Consider the following 25492-nt stretch of genomic DNA (forward strand, 5'->3'; position numbering starts at 1 on the left):
ATAAATCATACTGTGCTTAAAACACAAGAGAGTAGCAGTCACACTGCCTTTACATTAAGTAGTTTTGCACATATTTCATCCCACTATATACTACTTCACTATTTGTTCTTGTTGTTTGCCTTAATTTCTGATGGAGTTTATCACACGGGACAAATCCCATGCAGAAACTAGATTTAAAGTGAATGGGATTAACCCAAACAGAAAGTAGGAAAAAACCCCACAAATGCCAATTGTTTTTCAGACGACATTTGTGTGAAAGAGAAATAATGCAAAAATAACCTGAATGGCAAGCTGACAAAACCCGCTCCTTTTTACTTTTGGGGAAATTCTGAAAGTAGAAAGCAGTGTTTTTGTCAGTTTTCCAATGCGTCTGACAAACAACCTGCATTTGCAGGTGTTTAGTGGATTTAAAAATCCCATTTCTGCACAGGATTTGCCTCCATGTGCCTCCATGTGATAAACACCTAAGGAGATCCTAAGGCAAACCTATCACAGAGTGCCAGCCACAGACGCAGGCAAAACGTCAGGAATAAACTCTTCTAGAACATTGCCACATAGGCCGAAAAACCCACAAAAACAATTCAAGCCATGAAAGCCTTCAACTTCACTATCACAGCGTTTTCTGAGGTTAAGAGTATGTGGCTTGCCCAAAGTTACTTAGTGGGTTTCCATGTCCAGGCTGGGATTAGAACCCTGGTCTCCAGAGTCCAATGCTCCAAACACTGCACCATGCTGGCTTTCATTACTATTTGACTCCGTCATTTTGTAGCTGTCACATGTCAATACAAAGGGTTTCAGGTCCTCACCCAGACATTTATTCAGTGTGTTTGGCTTGCCTAAGCCTTTTGGCTAAACCCTCAAGCAGCACAAATGACACTTGGCATTGTGTTTGCATTAACTTATCTGAATAAAAGAGACCTGTTGCTTTAAATCATGTTTGCTGTGACTCTGGAAACTAAGTCAACAGTGCCTTGGTAAAACCTTGCTTTTGAACACAGCAGAGGTTGGTGACAGAGGGTGCCGCCGGGCTGAAGGTCGCTGCTGTTCCCAGCAAGGATTTCCCCAGCCCAGGCCCCCGAAAGTCATTGTAAAGCTCCCTAAATCACTGTAAAGAATGGAGAGAAATTGCAGGTACTGTATAGCTGAACCCTGATGGTAAAAGATCCAGAATAAACTAAGTGTTCAACAATAGGTGAGTTTTTAAAAACCTCTCTTTTGTGGAGCAACTAATCATGATTAGTGGAGGTGGAGGACGGAACCTAAAACTAATAGAAATATACATCTGGATGCTCTGACAGAGCACGTGGTGAGATAAATAAGGTTGCCACATCCCTTCTGAATTTATTCAGGTTATTGGTATATAAGCTTAAAAGGCAGCAAAATTGGGAAAGGGCAACATTAGCAAAATTAGACCAGTCAGGTCTTCATTGCAATTTGCTACATAATATTGATCCAGTGTTTTGAAGCAATTTCTGTAATACTGTGTAGCAACTGAGGATGCATCCAGGCTGATTGAAAACTCCTAGATTTTATTCCTGTTCTTTCCGATTTTACACATGTTAAAATAAACTGACTTGGGGCTATGGTCTAAAAAGTCTCTGATCATACTGGGAACTAACAGAAAATATTCTATGATAAACAAAATGTATATGGATCACCAAACTAAAATAAAAAGAATACAAACAAAACCTGGGACTTTCTAGGTTTTTTTTTTATCAGTCTGGATCAGCCCTGAAATGATGTGAACAAAAATTTCTGAATTAACATTCTGAACACTAATCCACTCAACTATAGTAATCCACAAAGGCAGAAATAAGCAACAACTGTTCTTGGGCATTCTTTGCATGCTTTCAGAAATGAGGATTTTGTTGTGAAATTACCTTACCTCATTCACAGTATTTGTAGGGTTTCTAGACATCATCATATTACTTTGTAACCCCTTACTGCATTTTCATACGGCTGTTTGTGTGTGCTTTTCACCACAGAAAAGCCATTAAAGCAGAAAGGACAGGATAGGTGCATAGTAGTATCTCTTGACTAGTAGTGCTAGTATTCCTCTTTCTGGAAGCACCCCCAGGTACTTCTGCACCCGCATAAGAGAACATAGGATAACATGTCAAGCTTTAGACTTCAACTGTAGGACTACTGCCCAAATACAACACTTCTTAGACTATAGTGGGCTTTTGGTAGCCAATAATGTTTGGTTCCAGGATCCCCTGTGGATACCAAAAATGTATGAATGCCCAAGTCCCATTACTGTATATACAATAGCATAGTAAAATTGTGTTCCTTATACAAAATGGCAAAATCAAGATTTGCTTTTTGGAAATTATATACACACACAAACAGAGTTGCCCCTCCTAACCTGAGAATCTGGTATCTGCACCCTTGAATACCTACGGAGGGGCGGCCTCTGCTATTTCCAATGGCGTGTGCGCATGGGGGCACACCCCTTTAAATCTATGAGGCTTGAATATGCACAAGCCACTTTTTCGCTGGGGGGGAGGTGTTGTCCGGAATGGATCCCCCACGAAAACGGAGAGCCAACTGTATATATATTTTCAAACTGTGGATGGTTGAATCCATGGATGCAGATCCATGGATATGGAAGGTTGACTGTATTTAGTTACTTTCTCTAGTCTGCTTTTATAGCAATCATTCAAGGCAGTTTATCTTCAGTATAAAAGCAATTTACTTAAATATTATTATTACTACAGTGATTTTGTGTGCATTTGACATACACAGAAGAACATGTGTATAAGTTAAGACTAAATGACTGAACAGAGTGGCACAGAGTTATACAAAGAATATATTGTTCTGACAGTTCTATGAGTAATAGGCGTTTTCAGTACACACCCAATAATACTGACATAGCAGAATAACCAAAAGCCACTCATGAAGAAATCCACACCTTTATAGGTGATTTGTTAGAAACCAAAATAGTTTTAAATGCAGCTTAAATGGGAGGTTGAGAATGAGCGTGGCATAGTGGTTTGAGTGTTGGATTATGACTTGAGACCTGGGTTTGAATCCCCCCAAGGCCATCGAAACCCACTGAATAATCTTGGAAAAGTCTCACACTCTCAGCACCAGAGGAAAGCAAAAGCAAACCTCCTCTGAAAAATCTTGTCAAGAAAACTCTCTGAAGTGTGCCTTAGGGTCACCATATGTCACAAACAACTTGAAAGCATACAACAACAACATAGGAGATCCTATGGCAACATCCTCTTAAATCAGTGATGAGGATCATGTGGCCATCTAGCTGTTGTTGAACTGCAAGTCCCAACATTCCTCCCACTGTTAGCTATGCAGGCTAAATGTTGCAATTTTATGTTGCATCTGGAGGGCCCCACAATTCCGCCCCGTCTCAGACTGTTGTCCACAAGACAACATGACACAGGTCACATCAAAATGACACTCTCCTCTTGAAGCCTTGCCCAAGTCCATGCCTGAGTGCATCCCAGAAGTGCTTTAATATCAATATGTTTGGACTGCTTTTTAGTAGACATGGTTAAGCCGTTGTTAGAATTATAATTATTCAAAAAGTAGTTCATATTTTGTGTGCATTTCTTCCTGTTGGGAAAATCCTGATTTCTCTCAGGCTTTTCTCTTTCTCTCATCACTTTCTCACACATTTTTCTCTGAGATGTCTCTAGATTGTATCTACACTACATATTTTGTGAGGCACATAGAGAGCTCTAGTCAGCTCTCAATTTGTGATCCTATAAATGTTTTAGACTTCATCTTCCAGACACCCTGGCCAGCATGGCCACTGGTGAGGAATTCTAAGAGCTGAATTGTAGAATTTATGGAGGACCAAAGCTTGAGAAGCCCTGCTCTAATCCTCTATCCCAAACCAGGCAAGTTGATGCAGAACAATCTCCTCCCTCTCTTCCCTGCTTTGAAGGAAAAATATAATAATACAAAAATTAAATAATTAACAATTTGCTGTCCTTTTGTGACATCCCGAATCTGTTGCCTGAGAAGTTACCTCCCTGTGAGTCATTTCAGGGCTGCCCCTGCTTAAAATGAAGTTACCACAAGGGCTTCCTACTCCAGCATGAACAGTTTGAGCATCTTTGGTCATGTGAGTTGATGTTTAAGTTGCAGTTACTGGGGACATAACTCAGATCCATTTCCAGAATGGCACCCACCATGCAGATGTCCTGCCAGTTAAGACCAGGCTGACTCTTGGCTTGTGTACCTTTGTTTGAAAATCTTTGGCAAGCATTTACTACTTAGTTCTTAGTCCCATTCATGTATGTGCGTGTGTGTGTGTGTAAAACTAGCTTGATTTCGTTCTTGTCTATAGTTATTTGCAGCTTTGAGTATCTCCAACTAGAATGGGAAAAAGGCTTATAAATCATGTTACAAATCAATAATAAAAAATGGACAAATCAATCAATGAAGATGAAAAAGGTAAAACTCATTTTCCTCAGACTGTTCCTTGTGTTCTGTAACCAAAAATCTCATACTATTAGGATGACTCAGGAACTTCTGTTCTTTGAATACCTCCTATTATACTCCTATGACCTTTGTGACTGTGACAATATGATTATTCATGGGGACTGCTCTGGTTACTTCTGGCTTTTAGCTGCTACTGATAGGAAAGATTCTGAAGTCTATTTGTTTTCAAGACATATTCAAATATGTTAAAGTTTGTCTGACAAAGGAAGGAATGAGGAAATTGAAAAGAAGATCATAATGCAAGAATTCCTCAGGTCACACTCTACTATCACTACTATTACTACTACTCAGGAGCATCACTAGGGAGATTCAGGGAGTGTGGCCTGCAAAAGGTGACACCATAAGCAGAGGTTGACACCACTGCTCCGCAAATATCTGCCTTTTTGCAGAAACAGGCTGTGGAATTCATCCGCATCCCTTTAAAATGCTGAAGAGATGATTGAGTGAGGTGAAGCTCAGTGGAAAGAGAAAGGAGAGACCCCCAAGTTTTTTTAAATTAAATTTTAAAATGCCAACACTAGTGACACCAGTGCTGCTACTAGTACTACTGCTACTACTACTAATAGTAACAATAATAAACAATGGTTGCCTGGCACACTGCACACATTATAACGCTAGCTAACCCCCCAGACTCATGGAGGCTCTCTTGGCTAGTTCGTCACATTTTCTTTTTGACTCCTGCACTATATCCCAATACTAATTCATATGGTTATCTACTAATTTTGGTTTTAGGCAACATCCTTGCCTTGTTAAAACTGAAATTGTTACCTCGTCGCCAAATCAACAAAGTTCTGCATTCCTATGAACATTCCCCATAAGGACTGCTACATAGATCTGTTCCTGGGCTTTCCACGCCACCAGATGTCTCTGAGGAAATAGGCTCAAGTCTACAAAAGCTCATGCTGCCAACTTCTTTCATTTAGTCACAAAGGTGCTGCCGGATCCCTGTGCATAACAATACAGTGGTACCCCGGGATACGAAATACCCACGTTACGAAATTTCCGGGATACGAAAAAATCCCATAGGAAATAATTGTTCCGGGTTACGAAGGTTTTTTCGGGTTACGAAAAATTTTTTGGTGCTTTTCGGCGCTATTTCACACGAAATCGCGGCTTTTCCCTATTAGCGCCTATGGGTTTTCGGCTTGCGAAGGCTTTTCGGGTTACGAAAGCGGCGGCGGAACGAATTAATTTCGTAACCCGAGGGAGCACTGTAATTTTTTATTATTGATGAGGATTTAGAAAACCTCTCTACAAAGACACATTACCAAAACAACAACACCATGCCCTCCAGAAGTAATATTCTGATAGGGAAGAGAAAAGGAATTCAATTTACACTGGCTGCATCCGTACTGCAGAAATAATCCAGTTTGGTACTACTCTTAACGGCCATGGCTCAATGGTATGCAATTCTTGGACTTTTAGCGCTCCCTGTCAAAAAGCCTGGTGCCACAGCAAACTACAATTCCCAGGATTCCATAGCATTGAGAAATGGCGGTTAGTGGTGTCAAACTGGGTTATTTCTGCAGTGTAGATGCAGCTATAGGTTAAATCAGGCAGAGAGAGAGAGAGTGGCAGCAATCCAATTTTAGGCTCACTTTTCTGAGAATAAGTGTCACTGAAAGGGTTTACTTCTGAGTAGGCATGTACAGTATGGGGTTGTGCTGTAAGAGACTTGTAATAGTTCTTGAAAACATGTCCAGCTTGGAAATGTATATAGATTACGGTCCCATGTCTTAATCCTCAAAATTTGCTTCCTTCTTTTCTTACTTCAGAATAGAAAAAGAGGTGTTTCTCAGAGGAATTGTACAGTGTTCTAAAAATAGTCTGTCACTGCTCCAAGAAATGTCAGTGACAATAGAAGGAGGGGGGGGCTCTTCTTGTCACACAATGTCAGTGGCAATACAGATTTTGTTCCTGGCCTGCCCTTCAATATAAAAACTATCACACTTATGCAGTCTACCATTCCCTTACAGGCTGACCTTTCCATCAGACTAAACCTCTGCCTGATACAATAGACTGGCAACAGATCACACACACCGATAGAAGTTTGCCCAGAGACATCTGTGTATAGGAGCCCTGGTGGCGCAGTGGTTAAATGCCTGTACTGCAGCCATTCACTCGAAACCACAAGGTTGCGAGTTCAAGACCAGCAAAAGGGCCCAAGCTCGACTCAGGCTTGCATCCTTCCGAGGTCGCTAAAATGAGTACCCAGACTGTTGGGGGCAAATTAGCTTACTTGTTAATTAGCTTACTTGCTGTTCACCGCTATGATCTTTGGAATAGCGGTATATAAATAAAACAAATTATTATTATTATTATTATTATAAACCAGCTGTCTGTGTATCCCTGTACAGACTGTACCTGGGTTGCATGTAACACATGAACACCCCTGCTGATACACTGAACACTGTCTGTATCTTTCCAGTTGACAAGTGTGTGTAAAACAAGTGCAAATGTGTCTTGCCATCCCAACAGTTTGGAGAGAGGGCAACCCCTCACAAAAACTGGACAGAGTAATATTCCCACTAGAATCTGAGGTGTGTGTTTGTTTTACAGAACCACTAGAGAAAAAAGCCACTAGACAAAAAAGGATCTTGCAGGTGTGGCATGCACCAACAACATCATTGGATTGTACTAGGACTTGGGTTGGGTATATCACAATATAGTTGTTTAGGTTTTGCTGGTTGATGTCACTTCTGTATGTACTCCCCCCCTCCTTTTTGTGATGTGTAGGGATTTCTTCAAGTGGAACTATGGCTCTTCCAAAGATTCATGTTTGAAGAACAAATTTTCCATTCTGTTGGCACAATGATTAAATGCCTGTACTGCAGCCACTTACTCACAAACCATAAGGTTGCGAGTTCAATACCAGCGAAGTGCTCAAGTTCAACTCAGGTTTGCATCCCTCCGAGGTTGCTAAAATGAGTACCCAGATTGTTGGCGGCAATTAGATTACACTTTGTAAACTGCTTAGGGAGTGCGTAATTGCACAGATAAGCGGTGTAGAAATGTACTTGCCATTGCTATAATTAGTGTTATAGTGCCATTTAATTGATACACTGCTTCATTATATCGAGAGAGAGAGAGAGAGAGAGAGAGAGAGAGAGAGAGAGAGAGAGGAGCAAAGTATTACTATAATTATTGTTGTTCCAGTATATTTTAAAATAATAATAATTAATAATACACTGAGGGGTGGGAATAAAATGTTGTATGTCACAAATATCCTGGGACAACAGTAAAGTCATTAAAAAAAACCTCTCAGAACTACAGCAACAAATACTGCAAACTCCCAGCACATTGGTCCCACCTTGAGTATACCGTAATAATTCAGAGGTAGGGAAATTCTATTTGCAGGCCACTCATTTCCTAGCTCAAAGAATATGAATGCACTGCATCCAGAAATCATGGGGTCATGAGCTTTTCTTTTTCTTTTTTCTTTATATTTTTTTGAACAGCATGGTGGATGTTCACTTCTACATATATAGGATGGCATTATGTCATCCTAGCTACTCTCTCCATAGAGGATTAACTGGAGGTGGAAGAATAGGACAGTCCATATAGTTCCAGATTTACACACACAGAATTAAACTGCGATTTAAGTGAAGATGAGGGAGAGACTTGTGATCCTCCTCATGTATTTTGATTAAAACATTTGTCAGCCCTAACCGACATAGCTAATGGTGCAGGTTGCTTTGAGGTGCAATCCAACTTTTAGTTGCCCACCACTGACTCAGGGCATCATATTAGGAGCAACTTCTCCCCACTATCTGAAACGGTAAAAAAAAAGTGTGGATGGGTAAAAGTCATGTTGCCAGGCTTCTTAAATCTGACATATCTTAAGGGTATAGCATGTTTTAAACTGGCCAGGCCATACTGCACAATCCACATATGGTGCTAAGGGTCCTATATATGATAATATGGTATACACAGATGATTGCATAATTGGCATACTTGAAACCAACTGTGTGCTGGTGTAACAGGACCAGCTCAAACTCACCACAGAAATTAGCAAGTCTTGTCCAGTTCAGGAATGGGTTACTCCTGGTTTGACCCCTGACTGAATTTTTCCCTATTTCTCAGAAATTATGACCTCAATAACAGGCTTTCTAATAATGATGGGCCCAACTATAGAAAGAAGATCTGATTTTTTTGTGTAGGTATTTTACCTGTCTCATTTGGAGAGAGAGCTAAGTTCTTTAACAATTCTGTTTCACATTTGGTCATCCAATCTACTGTGGATAGTGCAGCTATTCAAAACAGCTGATCCTCACAAGAAGTAACTGTTCAGCACCAGAATCTTAATCATATAATCTTAGTGGAGAATTCTGCTGAAACCCACAGGGAAAAAAATAATTATGTAGCATTAGAAAAATCCGTACATGAAGTGTTGCCACCTCTAGCATTTCACAAAGAGGCAGCCAAGCTTTGTGAAATATTACACTGAATTTCAAATCAGCATAAATACTTTTTAATTACTTGTTGATTTGTGAGCACTCCCATTAGTTTCATGCTGAAGATAGAATGCACTTAGGTGATAAATGCTTGAAAATAGAAGGATTATGTCACTGTGATGTTTATCAGTGTGAATCAGTGTTCTTTGTGAATCTGACATAGTCTACCACCATCAGTTAATCTTCTATGGAGAGACCAGTTAGGATGACACTGTTTTCTCCTACGTAAGTAAAGTTTTTAGTAAGTAAAGGCACAAGAACTTAATTTGGCTATTACTCAATGAACGGTGGTTGCATTAAGGAGCTATAGTTCTGGGATATGATCATATGCACAGACTGTAATGTTACTTTAAAAATTATTTTGTTTTATTCATTGTTAGTGAGTTCTAAGAATAATTCATTGTTAATGTTACTGGTGGGAATATTTAAATTATTACATTGATAATAATAATAATAATAATAATAATAATAATAATTTGTTTTATTTATATACCACTATTCCAAAGATCATAGCGGTGAACAGCAAGTAAGCTAATTAGCAAGTAAGCTAATTTGCCCCCAACAGTCTGGGTACTAATTTTAGTGACCTCGGAAGGATGCAAGCCTGAGTCGAGCTTGGGCCCTTTTGCTGGTCTTGAACTCACAACCTTGTGGTTTTGAGTGAATGGCTGCAGTACAGGCATTTAACCACTGCGCCACCAGGGCTCCTGATGGACACTTTATAAAGAAACAACAGGCAGCCTACAAATAGATACAAATAGATACATACAAATACATAGAGCGCCTGTTCTATGCAAAACCTTCCCGGGTTCCACAGTTCATTTCACTGCAAACCTTCCTGGGCTTTAAATAGCTCTTGATTGCTAATCACTGATTGAATATAAGGGTACAAGGATAATAAAATAATGGGTTAAAACCCCACTATTTGTCATGCCAAAGGAAGAGGAGATTATGGGCATCGTTAAATGAGGATCAAAACTGTTTCCTGTAATTTAAACACACAAAGAAACAATGCTCCCCCTCAACAAATCAATACAACATTCTTCTTAGTATGTTATTGCTAAATTTTGATCATGTATCTCAAAGTCAGGAAAAGGGTCTACATATGCATCTGACTTTTTAATCTTGAATATCATCATAGTGATTCATTATAAAACCCACAAACATATTCTGTGTTATAGTTCCATGACGGGCTGATTTGTTACTATATTTTTATTTCATACTTCCAATTTGCTTAGAGTGGTGTATGTGGCTTCCTAAAGCAGAAGGTCATGAGTTTAATGGCTAAATATTGATTTGAACTTGGAATTTTATTTATTACATCAGCCTGGATTTTGCTATTCCATAGCAGTAGAACTTGACAGAATATTATTTCATCCTTAACTTAAAATTATGTTACATTCGGGATGTAATTGTTCACTCTTACCTCTATGCCAGCACTAACATGACCTTATTCATCTACATTTTCTGGGTAGTTTGGTGATTGCACACAAAACCATAATTAGTGCAACACATAATTAGGAAACACAAAAATTAGAAATACTACAGGCAGTTTGAAGTTGAGAGTATTAAGCAATTAAAGGAGTTTGGAAGGAACAATAGACAGCCAAGCTCACATTCATATTTAAAGGAATAAACCATCTGTACAGTTGTTCTCTGTGTGTAAGTGTGCCTTTTATTCATGGGGTGTGCATGGTGTAGTGAGCAGTACCACAGTATCATCTATGAATACTTTTAGACAGTACTGACACACTTGAAAAAGCAGGTTGAGAATATAAATTAATGTGTAATTTAAAAGATAAATGGAAAGAGAAGTAAAGTGAGAAATCTACACATATTCTGGGTTTTGTTTTTGTAAAAGATAACGCTGTCCGGTGAGCCATTAGACTAAAGGCATTCATATCACAATCTATCTGGAAACTGCCCATTTCTCCCTTGGTGGGGTTTTTGTCTGCTTTGAGAATATATGCAGAAAACCTTAGTAAGTCAAGGCACCAGAAATCCTGCAGGATATTGCTTAAAGTGGATCTTGGACATAGATCCACTCTATGTGCTAGCATTAGCTCTGCCAAAATTATGGAATACATTTCACCCAGTGCAAACTTTAAAATCACCCTGAAATGTTTGTCAAAGGTGTGAGATTGATAGCTTTCGTAAAGGTAGAGTTTTGTTTATCCACATAACAAGGAAACAATGAGTGACATCAAAATAAGCATTCCTGACAATGAGTCTTACCCTATTTAAATTCAACAGGCACCAGCTGCCAAAGAAAAATCTCTGGACTCTTATATGTTATGGTTGTTTTACACTGTTGTAAATGAAGGAGGAAATTAAAACTGCTTTTCAATCCAGTTTCTTCAGTTTAATTCCTTTAAGTGTTGGGGGGACTTTTTACTGTGCTTATATAGCGGTTTAAGGAATATGAATAAAATAAGGTCAGCTGATAGTTTAATTACTTTGAAATCTTACAATGGAAGTGAAAAAGGCCTCCTGTTTTCAATATTCTGAAGGCTGACTTTTCCTGCATGTCAGCAATGAGTATTTAATAGCCCCAAAGGAGAAATCATTTCCTAAGATAGAGCTTTTAGCACTTCTCCTCAATGAGACCCGAGAGACAAAACACAGATCTCAGCAGGATGTGAATGAACTAAGAGAAGATAGGAGGACTTAAGAGATATTTATTTGATGAGCTATTTATTGTTGTGAATGCACTTTATGAACACTGGGTATTTGCTTTAGTAACAATCAATAGCAGTCAAGTACTATTAAAACATAAATGTTAAATAGAAGCACACATTAACTATGTAACTATTATGTGCTCTGATTTTAGTCATACATTCTATAGGGGAAACCACATTTTAGGAAGGGGGCTTTTAAATCAAGATTTTTAATGTACTTAGGCTTGCCATATCCCGCCTGGGGGCGGGACTTTCCCGGTTTGGGGCGGGTCCGCACGGTCCCGCCCTGTTTTGCCCCCACCACGGGATTTCCCCCGCCCCCGGGCTGAGGGGAGGATTCCTTCCCTGCTTGGGCTCCGCTGGCGAGAACGGGGCCCAGGCGGGGAAGGAAAGCCTCCCTGGGGGCAGGATTCCTTCCCCGCCTGGGCTCCGCCGGCGAGAATGGGACCCAGGCGGGGAAGGAAAGCCTCCCCTCAGCGAGGCTCCTTTTCAAATGTAGGACACAAAAAAGTGTCCTACATTTGAAAATTTTGTCCTACATTTATCCCGGTTTGGAGGTCCTGATTTATGGCAACCCTAAATGTACTACATATTCAAGTTTACTTCCTTGATCTATCACATTGTGACTCTATTACAATACAAGCTTCACATAAAACTGAACTGCCCTGAGGAAGGAGTACATTGAATTGGGGCTGAAATTAAACGCCTTTCTTTAGCATGTAGAGTTTTTGCCAGTTCTTTTCTTGTCTGTGATGCTGCACCATTTTTAAACGACAACGCAGAAAGAACCACAACCCAGAAACTTCACCCAAGTAGACTTTCTGCTGTGCTTTCTGCAACCGGACTTGTTTATCTCGGATTGGCCTTTTTAGTCATCAACGCGCTTGTAGAAAGCGCGGGATGTGTCCTTCCTGAATCTTCGTTCATGAAGAAAAGCCAGAGACCCAAAGGCACCAGATCATGTCTGATCTTGGAAGCTAAGTAGGGTTAGTCCTGCTTAGTACTCGAATAGGAGACTGACAACAAACTATGTAAACTATGGGCCTGAACAGACAGGCCAAATTAAAGCTGCTTCAGGTCATAGTTTTTTTGGGTTTTTTGGGCTATGTGGCCATGTTCTAGAAGAGTTTCTTCCTGATGTTTTGCCAGCTTCTGTGGCTGGCATCTTCAGAGAATGCTTGCCTGGAAAGGAGTTGGGTATATATGTACTGTGTGAACCTGGGAAGGCAGGAGTGATTTGCAAGTGTCTTGTTCTGTTGCTAATGGCAGGCCTCAGGGTCACTTTGGAGGTATGTTGTTTAAATTACGAGTCCAGAAGCCGTGCCAAAGCCACGCCCCAGTTCCAAGGACTGGAGCACAGCTTTGGCGCAGCTTCTGGCCTTTTAAGATACATGTATCATTTAAACAGCATACCTCCAAAGTGACCCGATGCAGCCTTATTTTGGCCTGTCTGTTTGTGCCCTATATTTCAGAGGAAGAAACTAGCAAAACCACCTCAGAATATTCTAAGTCAACAGGTGACTTGAAAGCACAAACATACAAACACAGGGTTATTTGTGTCTGTCAGGGGACAGGGAAGAGTCCTTCCATGGATTTTCATCAGATCCTACCTTGTACTTTTCTGAAGCTATTAATAATGTTAATCACAACTAGAATTGTACACCTTCGGTGAGGATCTACTAACTGAACTTCAGCCAGTTTTACTTGTAACTGCAACCCAGGCTTTCCCACATCTCCCACCTGACTTAAAGGGCTTTCTTCTGGGAGGTTTTTTCAATTTGTAAGGAAAGCTATTCTTAGCTGTTTGTTGCTACTTAACTGATGGTTGAAATGAGAGCTGATTCAAGTGGAGACCTACTTTCATTGAACAGTAAAGCTCCAGACTAGATGCATTCTTCACATTTTTCACATTCCTCATCCATTCCTTTAGTCACTGTTGAGCACTACACTGCATGTAAAATCTGATCCTATAATTCTGCTAGTCTTTTACCTATTTTGTAATTTTCTTTTTGAAAACAAAACAAAATGACAAAGCTCTTCCAGAACTGAAGAGAAAGCAGAGGATGGATTTTATGGACACCACTGGGACAGTACTAGCCCAAACCTAAGCAGAATATGATGTCCTGTGTCACACTTCATGAGAGGAAAGAAGCCTTAATATAGACAATTGTTGTGCTGTTTGCTGTGACGAATTTATTGACTTTAAGAAGTCAAGATGTGCAGTCTAGCACTAAAAATAGTAAGTAAACAGAACTCTCTTTTTTAAAGAAGTTATACAAAAGCATACATGGTGGGATGCTGCTGCAGAGAATGGTACCTTTCTTTTCTTTTTCCACCCTCCTAAAGCAAGTCTGTTTGTGCACTTACAATGCAGTGGTGTAGAGGAGAATGTTTAGCTTTTATAACAGAATAATAAACTAAAAATTACTGTATATAGAAAATGACTAAGCTCATGCATCAGGAGCTACTTAACTGTAACTACAGGTAACTACATCTCTGTACTAGGTCTCCTGATAATGTCCCCAAAAACCTACCTTGGAAAAAGCAGTTTCCCAACACTATTGTTGGGGAGCAGGAGATAAGTGAGGATGCATCCAGGTGTTTTGTCCCTCATTGGCTGAATGCATTGCTACAGGCATCCACAAAAACCTACTGAGGTCCTTGGGAGGCCTCTGCAGATGATGAATGCATCCATGCAGATCACACTACTTCCTGACAAGAAGGAAATAGCATGTGAGTTAGCTGCATTGCTTACAAGGTAGGCTTTCAAGGGATTTTTAGTTGTTGGGTGGTTGCAAAAGAATTCCAATCTCCACAACAACCAAAAAGTAAGTTGCAATGGTGTGTGTCTCACTTACAGTCATAACTCACCAACAAGATGATAGTCATTATTTTGTTTTTAAATCAGCATTGCGTAAATTTAGTGAGAAGTTGTTTCTCAGCCATGAATACATGGATATTAGCCAATAGATATCAGAGATGTTTATGTACTCCTTGTATCTGAATTAAGATAGGATTCTTTGCCGGGGGTGGGGGGGTGATCTATATTTGATGACTACAAACTAATGTCTTTCAATATCAGTAATCAACAAGTATTAGTAAATTGTATGTGTGTGTATAAGAGAGAGTGAGAAAGAGGGAAGAGGGGAATATGAGGAAGACAGAGGAGGAGGTAATTTCCAGTGCAGAAACAGTAAGTAGGCAGGCAGTAGGTATTAAATCTTTTTCTACATCCAGTGTATCATTCTACACTTCCTTCTTCCAACTACTTTTCTCTAAGTGAAAGTCTGCAGCCAAGTATAGCACTGGCTTGAGAGTAAGAAAACAACCTTCTGCAGGATGTTGGTGGGTAGAAAGCAGTGGAATTTGGAAACATTATCTTTTTGGAGTTCAGCTTCCAGAACCCACTGTAGCCCCTACAGTATGACCCCTGTATCTGCAGGACTGGTACCCATGACTTCACATACCCATGTCTTGAAAAATGCTCTCTCTCTCTCTCTCTCTCTCTCTCTCTCTCTCTATATATATATATATATATATATATATATATATATTCTAGATCTCCAGTGGGATTCTATTGTATGCTTCTGCTGGGTGTTCTTCATCAGGCTGGAGGACCTAGAAATGCCTACAGAAGAGTTCTCTCTAGCAATCTCTAGATCCTCCAGTGCAACTCTACCGTCAACCTCATCTGGAAGTCATTCATTTCAATACGATTCATTATGATCTGTGGTTTTGCATTTCTACAGTAAGTCTGGAAATGCATATCCCGCAGATGTTAGGGGTTGTACTGTATGACGAAATCTATTTGGCAGCAACCTGTGTTCAGAGACAGGGCTTTGAAGGATTACTTTTTTGACATTCCATCTTCCAGAATCCCTCAGCCACACAGTTACTGATCATATCAACTGGAAGATTATGGGAGCTATAGTCCAAAGAAGCAACATTTTCAACTTCTGACAATCATTCTATTTAATTTTACCCTAAGACATATTTTTTTGTTTTTTTTTATTGTACAAACATGTGACATACAGACATATAAGTAACACAAATCAAATACATACATTGTTTTAAAATTACAATAACATAAATTGCACTTCCAACTGTGAAAATCTCTATATAAATGTATAATTTTCCATTTGTATTATCTAACATGTCTTTTCAAATGTTTCCTTCACACAAAGAAAAAATGTTTTCGTTAGCTATATCTATATATATGTTTATCATTTTCTCTAAACATTTATTTACCTTATTCTTTTGTCTTGATGAGTAAATTTTTCCCCTTATTTACCCTAAGACATCTAACATTGGTCAAAGTCTTCTCTTAAATTAAAGTTCGACAGTCTCTCTAGCTCGGCTCTGTTGTACTTCTAGCAGCACTCACCACTTATTTTTGGGTGATTGCTAATGAATCATCTGTTCCATTTGAGCATTAGTTGCTTTCTAAGTGGGAAGCAAAATGTCTCTTCTGAAATCACATCTTTCATTTTAACTCTCTTTTTAGGCTTTATGTAGTGTTATCTATGCCAACGCAGTTCACCTAATCAATCATGCAACTATATATTGTTTACTATAAGGACATCTGTGAACTGCCAAGTCCCACAATCATTTTTAACATGATGAAAGCTGCCACAAATTGACTGGTGCCATGGTGACTCATTCTGTTAATGCTCCAGCAGGTGTCATCAGACCAACAACTGACTACTGCCTGAAATCCCTCAAACTGTAAATTGAATCTGGGGGTGGTAGGTCATGATACCAACAAAAAGAGCATTCATAAGACCAACCCCAAAAACCTACCGTAAATGTGCAATGATTCCCACATTTACTAAATGCTAAGTCAACATTTATATAAATCACATTGATTCAATGAGCGTACTTTAGCTGGGACTAACTCTTGCATTTAGGCCCCAGAGTTCTGAGTGCAATGGAAGTCAACATTCAATTTAATTACTGTTCGAAAACTCCACATCATAGTTTAATGAAAAATCAATAACTATTAGGAAGGCATTAATAAGACAGAAGGCTCAGTTCGAACAACACAGACAGTTCAGATACAGTAGACCTTGGCTACCAGTTAGTGTGACAAGCCTTGGTATAAAAAGATGTAAAGGAATCCTGTAGCAGCCTTGAGACTCAGAAACAGGCATTTCTGGCATCAGCTTTTGTGACCTCCACTCCACGTCATTAGTTGTAAGGAGTGAAGTATCAGGACCTGATATATAAACCTATGGTCAGTAGCATGATTGGGAGTGAGGTCCACACCGGGTGACACCCCAGAAAAGGGGTGACACCCGGTCAGGTCCTTCCCCCTCCGCTGCCCCAAGGGAAAAAAAAGGGACAGCCCCGAGGGAGGCTTTGTGCTGCCTAGTCCTTCTCCTCATGAGGAGAACAAGGGGACAGCACCAAGGGAGGCCAAGCGCACTTCCCCTGTGCCACCGCATCCTTTTCAGAAGGAGAATGACAGGACAGCCCTGAGGGAGGCTGAGTACACTCCCCCCATCCTTCTCCTCACAAGGCGAACAACGGGACAGCACCAGGGTATGCTGAGCACCCTACCCGAGAATCCTCGCCCTTGGAGCTCTGCCTCTTGCCCTGGGCGACACCAGGGGCAAGGACCCTTCACCATTTTGGTCGCCCTCCTGTGGACACACTGCAGCTTGTTAAAATCTTTTTTGAATTCTGGTGCCCAGAACTGGCACAGTATTGCAGGTGAGGCCTGACTAAACAGTACAGAGTGGCAGTATTACTTCCTGTGATCTAGACACTATACTATACTACTGATGACTGTGAAGAATAGTTAAAAGGAACAAAGGTAGGAGACAGCTTTTACACAAAAGCCCAAATGAGAAGGGGAATAGTGGAGGAAGTTTTTATGCTGGAATGGATTCCATCCTACCTGTCATGGTTCCATTCTACAGAATCCTGAGATTTGTATTTTTGTGAGGCACCAGCATTCTTTGGCAAAGAAGGCTAAAGATTGTGTAAAATGATAAATCTCAGAATTCCTTAGGATGGAGCTACAGCACTTAAAAGTGGTTTCAAACTACGTTATTTCAAAAGTGTAGATGCACCCCAAAGGATCTGTCTAAGCAATTTAAATGTATAATTGAAATAAAATTTATGTATTGATTATATCCTGATATTTTTGATGCTTAGTGTAAATTTGTTATATTTAACTTTCAATAAAGGTAATTTAAAAATGTGAGGTTGCAGAAACATGGGTGTTTCTTGTTAATACATTAATGTGTAACTGCTCCTTATTGCTGTGGTGACTTTTACAATGCATTTGATGACTAGATTATTGCTACTTGATATTATTGAGGATATTTGCTCATTGAGGGATGTAAGGTGGGACAAAGCATAAATGCAATGATTATATTAGTACAGATCTCCCCCCCCCCCCAAAAAAAAATCCCCATGGATTAGGACAGGAGATTTAACTTGTTTTCCTTGTCTTATCTTGTAAAGCCATATTTTTTATCTTGTTATTTTATGCCTTTGTTTCTCACTTATGGAGACCCTAAGGTGCGGGGTTCTCTGGGGCTGAAGGTGGGACTCATCCTGGAGACCTTTTCACACACTATGTGCTGCCATCCCAAAAATGGTTAAAGCGGTGACGTCCCAGAAAAGCAAGCCCATTTGCTAATGGTTATCACACACAAGAGCACAACAAGGGGTTAAAGACACATTACTTAGGGTCAGATTTGAATTTGGCTATCAAATGGGTGAGGAAAAACCCTCATTGCTCGCTTAGAAATACCTTTTCTGCGCATGCTCCAAACTGTCATTTCCACAAGTGCCCCCCCCCCACATGCCCAAGGGAGGGAGGGGAAACCAGGGGGGGAATCCTCTTTGCCCCAGAAACTGTGTCAGAGGAAGACAGAATGAGGCTTCCCTTTTGCAAACTCTGTAAAACCACAAATAATAATAATAATAATAATAATAATAATAATAATAATAATAATAAACTGTTTATTTATATACCGCTTTTCCTCGAGATCAAAGCGGTTCACATCAGGTAAAACTATGACAAACGTCATAATACAGTATAAAAACAGTTAAAACATTCAATTCTATCACAAATATTCAATAAAATTATCTAAAATAAGAAATTGAATGGTCAAAATTATAGGCTATCAAGTATCTTAATCTAATTGGAGAATATTTCTCTAAAAAGAGTCGGGAGATTTTTAAAGCCTTTTTAAAGGCTTCCAATGTACCACTAGAACGGATCTCTTCCGGGAGAGCATTCCAAAGAGTAGGCGCTGTTGCTGTGTAAGCTCTTTGGTGGGTTGTTGCCAGTCTCATCTTAGGATGTTCAAGTAGGAGTTTCCCCGTTGTTCTAAGGGTGCGGGGCGGATTATATAGGGAGAGATGTTCCCTCAAGTAACTTGGGCCCAAGCCATGTAGGGCTTTAAAGGTAATAACCAATACTTTGTATTGGGACCGGAAGCGAATTGGCAGCCAGTGAAGAGATTTTAACACGGGCGTTATATGATCCGACCTAGCTGTACCCGTGACCAATCTGGCTGCAGCATTTTGAACCAACTGAAGCTTCCGATCCTGATACAAAGGTAGACCCATGCAGAGCGCATTACAGAAATCCAAACGAGAGGTTACCAGTGTGTGTACTACAGTTTCTAGGTCCTTTCGATCCAGACAGGAACGAGGTTGGCGTATCAGCTGAAGCTGGTACCAAGCACTCTTGGCCATCGCATCTACTTGAGATGATAACTGTAGAGATGGATCCAGGAGTATTCCCAAACTGCAAACATTGTCCTTTAGGGGAAGTGTAACCCCGTCCAGGATAGGATGGCAAATTTCCCTATCTGGATTCAAAGGACCTATCACAAGTACCTCTGTTTTCTCTAGATTCAGCTTGAGTTTGTTTTTCCTCATCCAGCCCATTACTGACCCCAGGCAGGCATCCAGAGGAGAGGTGCCAACCTTCGTCACTGTATCAGTCGGAGACATGGAGAGATAGATCTGGGTGTCATCAGCGTATTTATAACACCGAGCTCCATGGTTCCGGATGATCTCTCCCAGCGGCTTCATGTAAATGTTAAATAGCATGGGGGACAGAATGGCACCCTGAGGAATGCCCAATGTAAGCTCTCTTTTACGAGAGCAACTGTCCCCCAGCCTCACCATCTGGAATCTCCCCGAGAGATAGGACCGGAACCACTGGAGCACAGTGCCCCCGATACCCAAATCTCTCAGGCGTTCCAGAAGGATACCATGGTCAATGGTATCGAAGGCCGCTGAGATGTCCAAGAGCACCAACAGGGTTACACTTCCCCTGTCAGTGGCCAGACAGAGATCATCGACTAAGGCGACCATGGCAGTCTCAACTCTGTAGCCCGCCCTGAAGCCAGTTTGAAATGGGTCTAGATAATCGGTGTCATCCAAGACAGCTTGGAGCTGAAAAGCGACTGCCCTCTCGATCACCTTGCCCAAGAATGGTAATAAGGAGACCGGTCTGTAATTACACATTAAAAGGGGATCAAGAGGAGGTTTCTTCAAGAGAGGCTTTACTGTTGCCTGTTTCAAAAATGATGGAACTATACCTTCCTGAAGAGATGCATTTATTATTAGATGGAGTGCGGTTTTTTATAGCATCTCCTCCCTGAGCAGTCAACCAAGAAGGGCAAGGGTCGAGAGGGCATGTTGTCTTCTTCATGCAACCAAGGAGCTTGTCTACGTCTTCGGTACTCACAAACTCAAAACGATCCAGAATAACCTTGCTGCCAGAGTCATTGGATGCCTCTACTATAGGTTCTGTCAGAAAGCCGGAGTCAAGATCAGCCCTTATCTGAGAGACTTTATCAGCAAAGAAGTCGTTGAAAGTGTCACAGCAGGCTATCGTTGGTTCTAATAAAGGGTTCAGGGTGGCCGGGGTTTGGGTTAATTCCCTAACCACCCTGAACAGTTCTGCTGGATGGGACTCTGCTGATGCCATCCATGCAGCACAGAACGAATTCTTTGCTGCATCGATTGCCACTCCGTAGGAACGTAACACGTTCTCATGGAGTGTTCTGTCAGATAAGTTCTGGTGTTTCTGCCAGTAGCGCTCTAGTCGTTGTGCAGCCCGCTTCATCTGGCAAAGATCTTTAGTATCTTTTAGAAGATCTTTTAGAAGCAGGCTGGTAAGGACGCTCGGGAGCGATACTGTCTATTACCCCGGTGAGATTCGTATTCCAGTTGTCAACCAGGTTTTCGACAGCGTTGCCATCGTTCCCAAACATAATACCCTCTAGGGCTTCTTGGAACCTTTTGGGTTCCATCAGCCTTCGAGGGCGGACCATTGTAATGGGTCCTCCACCCCCGAGGGTTTTTTGGATTGTGGCTTTCAGTCCTAGCTTGACCAGAAAATGGTCCGTCCATGACAAAGGGGAAATAGTGTTTATTTCCACCCACGGACATTCTCGAACCATACTGAAGACTAAATCGAGTGTGTTACCAGCACAATGAGTTGGACCTGAAACTAATTGGGACAGGCCCATGGCTGTCATGGATTCCATGAACAACCGAGCCGCACCTGTTAGATCTGATGAGCCGGCCCCGAAGGAGATGTTGAGGTCCCCCAGGACAAGAAGCTTGGGAGACTCCAACACCAGCTCTGAGACCAGCTGTGTCAGCTCGGCCAGGGAGTCTGTAAGGTTACGGGGTGGACGATAAACCAACAGAATCCCCAGACTGTCCTTGGCTTTCAGTCAGGTAAATGCACTCAATGTGTCTCAGTTCCGGTACCGAGTTCCTGGTCAAGGTGATATAGCTTTTATGGACCACTGCCACACCTCCCCCTCGCCCACTTTCCCTAACCTGCTCCTTCAACGCATACCCGTCTGGGAGGGCTTTGGCCCAGGTCACACAGATATCCTCACCCAGCCAGGTTTCCGTGATGCATGCCAGGTCGGTGTCCTGCTCATCCAATAGATCGTATATAATGTGGCATTACATAGGAGCAAGGTAAGGGTCTGTGATGTGCTTGGGACGATCCTCGGTTCTTTCGGGTTAACAGGGTGACTGGAAGATGGGATAGGTGTCAAATATCGATCTCGACTTCCTTTAAAAATCCTGTTCAGCCTGTTAACGCCATATCTCCCCATGCCCCGCACAACACTTATCGGAGCTCTATGACTGGGTTTGGTATCTTTATCAACATAGTTAGCCTCCATACTTTTATGAACAGCCTCCTCTGCATGATGTTGCAATTGTTGTTGTTGTAACTCAATAGGGCCAAACAACATAATGAATCCAGAAATAAGACAATAGGAAGGAATCCTGATATTATCATTCCTAATGATGCCATATGGTGGCTTAACTTACACAGGTTACAATTATGCTGGCATCTAATATAAACTGTCAAATAAGCTCGATTATTGGACCAAATAACTGAGATGATGTTAGTAATTCTTCCCTACTTCAGTTCCAAAGACACAAACACACACATGAGAGAGAGAGAGAGAGAGAGAGAGAGAGAGAGAGAGAGAGGAGGGGGCTGGGTCCACAAGCCTGCCTGATTCCAGAGAGGGCTGATACTCCCCAATGCCCTCCTTTTGCAGGACATGTCCTCCATTTCTCCAGGAAGGATGTCAAAATGTCCTCCCTCTGCTTTCTGCCAACAGCTGATTGGAGCCTGCAAAGAGGAGGAAAGGGTGTGTGTGTATCCCTTTAAAAAGAGAACCTTCTCACTCTTTGGCACAGCAAGGCACCCTGGAGATGAAAGCGTCTGGAGGCTTGCATTTTCAAACGGCTGGCATTATGCAAAGAGAGTGAATTCGCAAGCAAAATGGACATGCAATCCCAGTAATTTTGCAAATTTGCTCATTTCTTGATTCACCTCACATTCTCCATGGATTCTGTTCTGATTGTGTGCAGCATTGTGTGAACAACGTCGTGTGAACTTGTCCCTAATACCCTGAATGACCCTGCATTGCCCCCACTTTAACCTTCCAGGTTTCTCCATGTGAAAAAATCCAGTGGGTTTCCATGGCTGAGTGAGGAATTGAACCCTGATCTCCAGGGTCATAGTCCAGTGCTCAAACCACTACAGCATGCTACATATTGTAAATGATTGGTCCTTGGATGGAAAAAAAAATCACGGTCCCACAATCAAAGCATCTGTTGTTTTTCTTCCAGCATAGTAAAAGCCTGAAAACCCTTGCTAACTCAAGAGAAATCAATTAGGGGGGGAAAAAGGGGGGGGGGATGCAATAATATGCATCAATGTCTAATAGGCTAAATGTCTTAGCCTTCATATGGATGCAGCCAACAAAGCATTCTGGCTTACAAAAAAGGAAATGTAATCATAGTTCCTATATCTGCCTCACATCATTTGGAAAACATCTGTCACAGTATGCTCGTTTCTTGTATCAGAATTCTAATTTGAATAGTCTTGCTTTAGTAGATAGAATTGGGTTGGAAGACCTAGGCTTAAAGAACTACAATAACCATTAAACCTAGTGGCTGGCATCCATTGGTTAGTCCCAATTAGTGCAGAACCATTCAATCAACTGTTGAGTCAGTATCACATAGGTAAATCCCATTGATTCAGTGGGTCTGGTCAGGATTTAGACCAGTGTGTGACTAGTATGGGCCTGCTGCTATATATCAGCGTTTTACTAATAATAAAATAGGACTGCCTCATGCACACTATCCTGTGCTTCCAGGAGGAACAGCAAGATGCATGTGATAAAGACATGAACGGAAACAAGGATCCCCCTTTACAAATTTCCTTTTATTGTATATTGCAAATTTTCACCTAATTCTCTAACCCATTTTCTGTTGTTTCATATACTACAGGATAAAACAGTATAAATGAAAGAGGCAACTTGTGTTCCCCAGAATATTAGAACAATAACGTGGGCCATTTAAAGGTACCTCCAAAGTTCAAATTGGATTTTGAGTTTAGTTTTTACTTTTCCAGTCAGTCCAATCAGTTCTATATCCATCCTTCCAGCATGTTCTGCTTGTAGTTTTGACTTTTGTGAATTTGATTATTCATGGATTAGATTAATATGTTCTCTCTGGGAATCTCTAGGTCCTCCAGTGTGACTCTTCTGGAAGTTGTTCATAAAGCACACCCGAGGACCTAGATTCCTAGAGAAAACACTTCCCTAATAGCAATAGCAAGGACATTTCTATACTGCTTATCAGTAACTAACACTCTCTAAGCAATTTACAATGTGTAAGCTAATTGCCCCTAACAAGCTGGGTACACATTTTAGTGACCTACAAAAAGATGGAAGGCTGAGTGGATCTTGGAGCCCCTGGGATCGAATTCAAAACCTTGTGGCTTTCAGTAAAGGCATTTCACCACTGCGCCACCAGGGCTCCTTGCATTTGTAGGTCTTCCAGCATGACTCTATGGTCAACTTCTGGCAGTTTTTGCCCAAAGAGTTGCACCGGAAGACTTAGAAATTCCTAGAGAGGTGTTCTCTCAGGTTAAAAAAATAGTGTTTTTTAATTTGTGGTTTTTCCACTTTCACAGCGGTCATGTGCCCCTAACTCAGCAAATGTGGAGGGTCCACTGTATTATTCTTTGCATATAAACTTCCCCATACTTTGTTAATATAAAGCTGAGAGATCTGATGGAGTGTATAAAGATCCCTTGTCTGATTCTGTGTTATTAAACAATCAGATCTGTATCCATGGAGACTGAGGAACTGGGAGAGGTGGAAGCACACCAGGACAAATCAGCTAATGGCCTCAGGGAGGATAGCCCATCACAGGCAATAACATGCCTGGACTTGATCTGTGATGATGAGTCTGAAGGTTCTGACCACATGACTGAGAAGGATCTGGAGACACGCTACATTCCTATTCGAAGAAATTCAAAATACTACCGCTCCATCAGACGTCAGAACAGAGGGAAAGTGAGGAGTTGTAAAGAAGTTAAAACGGAAGATGTGGAAGGTAACTTGCTGGCTAATTAGTTATTCTTTCTTTCCCCCCCCCAATGAGATTAAAAGTTCTGAGTACAAGTAAAGCAAGTCTGCGGAAGAGGCGTTTTACAGGACTAAGAGTAACAATACCTAATACTTTAGAATCTGGGTACTTGCCTCTACACATCTGCTGCATCTGCTACATATCAAGTTGCAGCAGGTTAGAGATGGTAAAAACAAAGGCATTAAAACAAGACCTTGAGAGAAAAAGCCAAGCCAGGTGAGATCTGATGCCATGTGACAATGAATGACTGTTTAGTTGGTGAGACCTGCAACAAAAGAAGGAATGAAACTCAAGAACAAGAGACGTATTTTATGAGAGAGTCTGCTGGAGAAAGTGACATGTTTTAAACACAATCCTAAAGGTAGTTCCCTTTAAATGCAGTGGGGCTTTATCTGTGTTTAGGATTGGAGCCTGAAGAAGCAAACAGAGGAAGAATATTGTGTAAATCATCTGAATACCAAAGACACATTAGCAAGCATTTGTGTTTTACCACCCACTCACCCATCCATCACTTTATACCCCACTTTTCTCCCAGCTAGGACACAAGGCAGCTTACAAAAATACAAATATTCAGGAGACAAGTTATATACTTAGTATGCATGTGGTACATTTCAACCATTCAGAATGGTTTACATTCATTATGTGAGTAATGGTGCTGCTGCTTGCAAGAAAATATGCCTTGATTCCAGTTAAAATCCATCACTTCCCCTGTTAGCAAAGACTATAGGCATTAAAAAGTGGCAATATTTCCTTGCTTCTGGTTACAGGTTTATCTTACTTTACTAACACAGTACCTCACATCCTCTCACAAATGATTGGGCCCATTTTGACTTGCACTATGTAACACCTAAGGTAGGTCTCTGTTCTTTCTCCGAGGTTATAAGCAGACAGCACAAAACTAAGAACTGCTACTTAATATTCAGCTGTAGTCACCAATGT

At 41.0% G+C, this 25492-nt stretch overlaps 1 protein-coding gene across 2 annotated transcripts in view; it reads left to right on the forward strand.

The window, feature by feature from the left end:
* The first annotated feature begins 1006 nt into the window (after nt 1-1006).
* Nucleotides 1007-25492, forward strand: part of NGEF (neuronal guanine nucleotide exchange factor) — a 98523-nt gene continuing 74037 nt past the window's right edge. Inside the window, exons 1-3 of one of the 2 annotated variants that reach the window (XM_042459027.1) lie at nt 1007-1192; nt 23408-23481; nt 24246-24520. In XM_042459027.1, the coding sequence (XP_042314961.1) occupies nt 24256-24520 (265 nt within the window). In that variant the 5' untranslated portion in view covers nt 1007-1192; nt 23408-23481; nt 24246-24255. The remainder of the gene's footprint in view (nt 1193-23407; nt 23482-24245; nt 24521-25492) is intronic. The other variant, XM_042459029.1, reaches the window with a different exon arrangement.

The sequence above is a fragment of the Sceloporus undulatus genome, chromosome 3 (assembly GCF_019175285.1).
Source record: "Sceloporus undulatus isolate JIND9_A2432 ecotype Alabama chromosome 3, SceUnd_v1.1, whole genome shotgun sequence".
Classification (NCBI taxonomy): Eukaryota; Metazoa; Chordata; class Lepidosauria; order Squamata; family Phrynosomatidae; genus Sceloporus; species Sceloporus undulatus.